General features: G+C 35.0%; 1 protein-coding gene across 2 annotated transcripts; it reads left to right on the top strand.

The window, feature by feature from the left end:
* The first annotated feature begins 2754 nt into the window (after positions 1-2754).
* Positions 2755-5479, top strand: LOC140980221 (glycosyltransferase BC10-like). 2 transcript variants are annotated; one of them, XM_073445941.1, is made up of 2 exons: positions 2755-4007; positions 4818-5479. In XM_073445941.1, the coding sequence occupies exon 1, from the start codon at positions 2879-2881 to the stop codon at positions 3983-3985; it is 1107 nt and encodes a 368-aa protein (XP_073302042.1). In that variant the 5' UTR covers positions 2755-2878; the 3' UTR covers positions 3986-4007; positions 4818-5479. The 2 variants fall into 2 exon arrangements, with proteins under 2 accessions (XP_073302042.1, XP_073302041.1); XM_073445940.1 differs by having other exon boundaries at positions 2755-3997; positions 4818-5400.
* Positions 5480-6953: the final 1474 nt, after the last annotated feature.

Below are 6953 nucleotides of genomic sequence, written 5' to 3' on the forward strand. Positions count from 1 at the left end.
GTCTTATAAAATATTTAAAATAATCGGTAATGATTATCCGTTTCATATTAAGTATATTTACGATTTTTTCACGTATTCCATTTCTGTTATTTTTTATTAAAATAAGCCAACCGAGCTCCAATTTTCATGATTGACTAAGAAAATTTGTTTTGAATTTGGAGAAAATGACATACACACTCATTTCAATCTTGTTAAACTGGCAAAGTATGCGAGCTGATGGAACAATAATATGTGAGCTAAAATGTAATATATTCGCTTCTGTGACAAATAAACTGTGGAGACAGTTTGAGGAAATAATAAATGTTGTCGACATTCGATGCAAGTGCAAGAGTTGTATGGTATTGAAACTCGTACAATGATGCACACTAATTTCAAGGAGCTCATGACTACATGCATGCAAGATGGGGGGCTCCGACTCATAAGCATGATGTACATATGATTGAGCTTATTGAGAAGGTGGTGGGCTTGAAATTGACGATTCCCCACGAGTTACATGATGACATCATATTTTTTTCAATCTCTTACTCATATGACGGGCTCGTGGTGAACTTCAACATGAATAAGATATAGGCTAGCCTTGAAGAGTTAGTCAATATGTTTACAACTTTTGAGCCACCGTAAAGTAAGAAAATGTTGTTTTCTTAGTCTCGTCAAGGACGAAAAATGGCCCACAAGGTAAAAGAAAGAAACATTCTGCCCCTTACAAGAAAAACAAAAGCAATAAGATGCAAGCTCTAAAAAATATTTAAAAGGCCCACAAAGTCCGATAAGTTAGAACATGTTTGTTTCACTGCAAGAGGTTTGGACATAATAAAATATATGGGCTAGAAATATTTTGTCAATGATAAGTGAGTGTACAAACAATATCAACAACAAACAAAAGAAAACAAGATAGTCTAAACCAAGCATACTTGTGGCAATCTAGATTAGGACATATGTCTCAAAGAAGGAGCACAAGCTAGTGGGAGAGTGCATGTTTGACATGTCAGAGATAAAATCTCTTGAAACATCCGAGTTATGTCTGGAAAAAAAAAAAAGATGGCTAAAGCCCATTTCCCAGAGAAAGTAGAACCTACATATAGTCTATTGGATTTGATCCATACAGATGTGTATGACCCGTTAAGTGTTAGCATGAAATATGACGAATCCTACTTCATTAACTTTACTGATGACTGAGGTATGTGTATGCGTATTTAATGAAATATAAGTCTGAAGCCTTTGAATAGTTCAAAAAATTCAGAGATGAAGTAGAGAAACAATTAAGAAAGAGTATTAAAACACTTTGATCTGATCGAAGTGGAGAATACTTAACTACTAAATTTCAGGAGTACCTTAAGGAGAATATGATTTTCTCACAGTGGAGCCCACCTACCACACATCAGTTGAATGATATGTGTCAGAACATCGTAATCAGATATTGATGGATATGGTTCGATCTATATTAGGATTCATCGAATTGCCACTATCGTTTTGGAGATTTGTGCTTGATACTCCTTCAATGTTGTTGAACTAAGTCCATATAAATGTCATGTTTCATTGATAAGGACATGTAGATATCTATTCATACAGATGTATGATCATTTCATGATGCACTAAACAATACTCCCACAGACTATCCAAGTAATTATCACTTATCGAGTGCAATAATCTGCAATTATGGTTATACATCATTATTCATTTGACCCGGGACAACATGGAGGCTCTACGTAGTATTATACGCTTTGATCTATTTATCTACTTCTTTGAGGGTCATCAGATAGCGAGATTGGGCGTAATTTTAAAATATGTAGGAGTCGATGCATTGTAGTCGGAGATTCACCGCTCGCCTATGAATGAAGATATCATATATGATCTGATGAGTTAATAGTACAAGGAATATCTGGCCAGAGTAAGACGTGCATTTGGGAAATGTGTTTCCTCAGTTGCATATTATTACTCAAAGATATATCACATCGTTATTGAATTCATTTGCAACTCTAGATATATTAATGGTTGTAGATTCAATCTGGATATATGAGTTGAATGGACAATAATGTATACTAACTATAACTTAAGATTTTTGTAGACACTATCAGTGATACCTAGAAGATCATGAGACGATACTACTAGATGTTTTTACCATGAGTTGATGGGTGATATCAGACTTGAGTTCGGATGTTCTTGATCAAAGGTTGATGAAAAGAATGAGGCTAATTAGGATAAGCTCGAATAGGAAAAAATGTTGTTCTGAATCACAGAAAGTTGTGAACCTAACGCTAGTTGTATCCCTATAGTGAGTCGAGTTAAAAAAAAACGTGTTGCAATCTAGTAACATATGATTGATTTAAGTGAATCACGAAACTTGTGCAAATAAGGAAACTTTCATTTATGAGTCAGATATCTTTTCAATCAAACGAGAAAATAAATTAAGGAATATACACTATTAGGTAGAGATCTAAATGAGAAGACAACAAACAACAAATGTCTATCAAGTAACCTTTTTTTATTTCAAATATTGTAAATGGTTGTTTTCAGATAAATAAATCCAAGCTTCCTTTTTTTCAGATATAATATTATGTTGTATTCCCAATAAGCTACAAACTTTATGATTAAATAAAATTATGTATATTTTATTTACAATATAAAACCAAGAAAAAGTCCAATTAACGCCGTTAATCTCATGACCAATTTTCCGTCTGCTATCAGTTCACTCCCACTCCTATTTTTTCATTATTATTATTATTATTATTATTATTATCATCGCAATCTTTGAGATTCTCCTGCACTCTGAATCACCCCACCTGTCTAATCCCAACCCCGCCGTCACCGTCACCGTCGCCGTCGCTGTCGCCGCCATTAGTGACGAAAGCTCTAGAATTTTTTCTCATCATACGCTTCCATGGTGATGATTTCCACACCATCTGCCGCACTGATCCCAACCCTAACTCTCCTAATCTCTCTACCAATTTTCTTCTATTTCTTGGCCCCTCGAATTCTCCCTCCTCGACAAATTATCATCTCCAATCCCGAGGAGCTCGACGATCTCTCCCTGTTCCACAAGGCCATCGCCATGGATTCAGCCGATTTCTCCCGCCGCCCGCACCCCCGCCTCCCCTCCGTCAAATCCCACCTCTCGTCCGGGAAACTCCGCCGATCCAAGATCGCTTTCCTCTTCCTCACTAACTCCAACCTCCATTTCGCTCTCCTTTGGGAGCGCTTCTTCACGTCCTCGAATATGACCATTAAAAACCACCATTTGTATAATATTTACGTCCACGCAGACCCTGTTGTGAAGATTGATCCTTTGGATGGCGTGTTTAAGGGAAAAATTATCCCTTCTAAACGGACTCAGAGATCCTCCCCTACTCTCATTTCCTCCACACGCCGCCTTCTAGCGACTGCGATGCTGGATGACCCCGCTAACACGTACTTTGCTCTGGTTTCGCAGACCTGCATCCCACTTCATTCTTTCAATTATTTGTATAGCTTTCTGTTTGATCTACGCAGAATGTCGAGGGGTTTGGAGTTTTCAAGCTACATTGAGATTCTGGATGATGATCCGAATTTATGGGACAGGTACAATGCTAGAGGAGATAATGTGATGCTACCTGAGGTGCATTTTAATGAATTCCGAGTGGGTTCTCAGTTTTTTGTGCTTACTCGAAAGCACGCCTTGACAGTGATCAAGGATCGGAAGCTATGGAGGAAGTTTAAGCTTCCATGTTTGAATCAAAATTCCTGTTATCCAGAGGAGCATTATTTCCCCTCACTTTTATCGATGCAGGATCCCAATGGTACTACTCATTATACATTAACAAGGGTGAATTGGACCGATAGTGTGAATGGGCATCCACACACTTATCATCCCCCTGAAGTGTCCCCCGAACTGATTTACACGCTCAGGAAATCAAATTCGAGTTATTCTTACATGTTTGCCCGAAAATTCTCGCCAGATTGCTTGAAACCTTTGATGGAAATAGCTGATTCGGTTATCTTCAAGGATTGATCTTTACACTTGGTAAGTAAAGGTAGATTTTTTCTCGTCATTTTTATGCTAATTGTGCTTTGTTGTGAGTCCATTTTACGCAGTTTACTATTGGTGAGTTTACTGGATAGGTTTATGAGGGATAGTGAATGAATAATTGATTATTGTCTACTAAAATGTAGATTGTTTTTTACGTTGTTTAGGTTAGTTGATTGAATTAATGCAACGTAGATCTTATGTTGGAAAAATCTTTTACCATATTGACTTTTTTGGAGATTGATTTTGATGGGAGGTTGTGAATTTAGTCTAAGGTTGTATATTTCTTGTTAAGATTAGAAAAGGGATTTTTTTTTCATGTGAAATAACTTGACCATGCATTTTCTTTGATTGCTGTAATTATGCTTCCAGTACTGGATTTGACCTACCCATCATAAATACCAGCCTTTCAGTGTAATGGGCTCAGTTTATCATGGATTAATTAACAAAGTAGGTTTTCTGGATATTATATGAATTATTGAATTTGGTATGGCAATATGGAAAGTGTTTTATGGTCTGTTTTAGTGTTTAGTTAACTTAATGCTACTTTTTCATTTATGAAAATATCATGTTTCATAGCCATATTTGACCTTTTTGAGATAGATTGTGATGGAATGTACTGTGGATTTAATGGGAAGATAATTATACCTCATATTAGCCAAATGGTTCTTTGCATGCTCTCATATGAAGAGTGAATTGTCCAAATTATTTCTTCATTTGTTTGTGTATGCGGTCGTTCTTTGTATACTGTAATTTTTTGTTTGTTTTCAAGTTCAAAATATAACTTGTCAATCTATCATTTTTTTATTTGTTACAGAAGTGAAAAGCTAAACAAAACTTTGAGGCTTTTGAGTGAAATGCTGTTGGAGTTGCCCTCATGGGATTAGGCTTTTAGGGGCTGTTGAAAGTAATTGCCCCCAACCAAAGTAACCCAAAGGAGTCCAACTCAACTATGGAAGAGTGCTAAATATTCTATCAGCCTACCTTTTGATCTAGTGGCACTGGAAGAGGTCTCAGGTTGTTCGCATCTATGCTTGATACCATTAAATATCCAAAATTTTGAAGTGGATGTGTTTATATGGTGATCTGATGAATTCAAGAAGTATAGGGTTGTTGAATTTTGTGATACGGGATTTTTGTTTTTGGCAGTCTAGAATGTTCTTGGCTTTAGCTTCAAGAAGAGAGAATGGAACAATCCCAAAGCCATAACCTTTTTCTTGATGCATTTTTGTGTTAGTGGATTGAGGAGGCTAAACTCAAAGACGAGAATCTCCTATTTCATAAACATAATTTTTTGAGTAGTTCTATTTTGAGAAAGCATCAAGGATCTTTATTCGTGAGACTTTCAATCATGTATATATTTATAATTAAAGTAATATTTTTTTATGGGTGACCCAAATAGAAGATTTGGCTCACAAAATTGATTCATGACATCGTTTCACAAGAATTTTTGTGTAATTTTCTCTTACAAAATGTCTTTGCCTTATACTTGCACTTTTTTGTTCTTAAAATCTTTTGTCATCATAAATGTAAATAAATGATTCGTTTGTATCGAAACAGTTTTTAAAATTGTCCATGGATACACGAATTGTAAATAAAATATTTATTTATAATTGTGATTGACCAGCAATAGTGTTCCATCCTATTTATGGTAGATACTAGGTAGGTTCAATGTTGTATGGTGTAACATTTTCAAAATATAGGCCGATTATCTACGGTTGTGATATACACCAAATGGAGCAAAGAATATCCACAAATTTTCTTGTATTATTTGTATCATAAATTTGTGAATATCTATAGCTTTAACAACACTATCTTGATCATCAAAAGAATAACTCTGAACAAAAAGATTAAAGAAAAGAAAGTAAGGGGGTGGTTAATTCATCTTCTTTTATTCCACCTACACACATTTTCATCAAAATCCAAGAGACTTGAAAAACCATTCAACCACACATGTATAAAATGGTCACCCTCGTAGAAGTCAATATCATGCCATTTTATAGCACAAAATGAAAAAAATCTCAAAAAAATTTGTTATATTGGCCCTTGTACTATTACTTTCATCATGTGTTACCGCAAGAATCTATGTACAAGTGATTAATAGGTTGGAAAATGGTCGACATATGAATGTGCATTGTCGATCAAGAGACGATGATCTGGGATATCATGTAGTGGATGAAGGCGGCTCCACAGTGTGGAGTTTCACCGCGAACTTTTGGGGCACGACTCTATTTTATTGTGATGTGCAATGGGGAGACTCGAAATGGTATCATTTTGATTCATACGATGCTAAAAGAGATAACAATAGGTGTCGTTCACTTTGCAGATGGTTGATTTCTAACGAGGGGTTGTTGTATGGATATGATGAAGAATCAGGCTTGTGGGAATTGTTCCCTTTGATTTCTATTACATGAAATTTTTAATATATGAGTTTCTTATTTGCAAATCTATACATGTAATTTTGAAATGAACAATTTAAAAATATATATGCTTCTTGAAATTCAGTATTATGTCATTAATATTTTACATGATAAATAGCGTATTATGTTTCGTAAAGGGATTTGTCTATGTTATTTATTTCATTAATATTTGCTATTTATTTATTTCTTTTATATAAGTTTGATACACACAAAACAAAAAATTTAACACTTAATGACATTCAGGGGCACTCGGACTTTTTAAATCTTTTGTGCTTATTACTCATATAATTGTACTTGCATGTATATGCGTATAAAATAATATATGTATCATCCTTCAATGGCTCATAAATATAGCTAACTGTATGTTCACTTAAATTAGGTGATTCAAATCAAAATTTATTTCTTATTCGGGTATACCTTTTTTTGTTCATTTGCATCAACTCTTTGATCACAAGAATGTGAAAACTCAAGTCCGATAGCACCAATCGGATCATGGTAAGAACATCTACTAGCATCGCCTCATGATCTCCTAT

The sequence above is a fragment of the Primulina huaijiensis genome, chromosome 7 (assembly GCF_012295235.1).
Source record: "Primulina huaijiensis isolate GDHJ02 chromosome 7, ASM1229523v2, whole genome shotgun sequence".
In the NCBI taxonomy this organism is placed as follows: domain Eukaryota; kingdom Viridiplantae; phylum Streptophyta; class Magnoliopsida; order Lamiales; family Gesneriaceae; genus Primulina; species Primulina huaijiensis.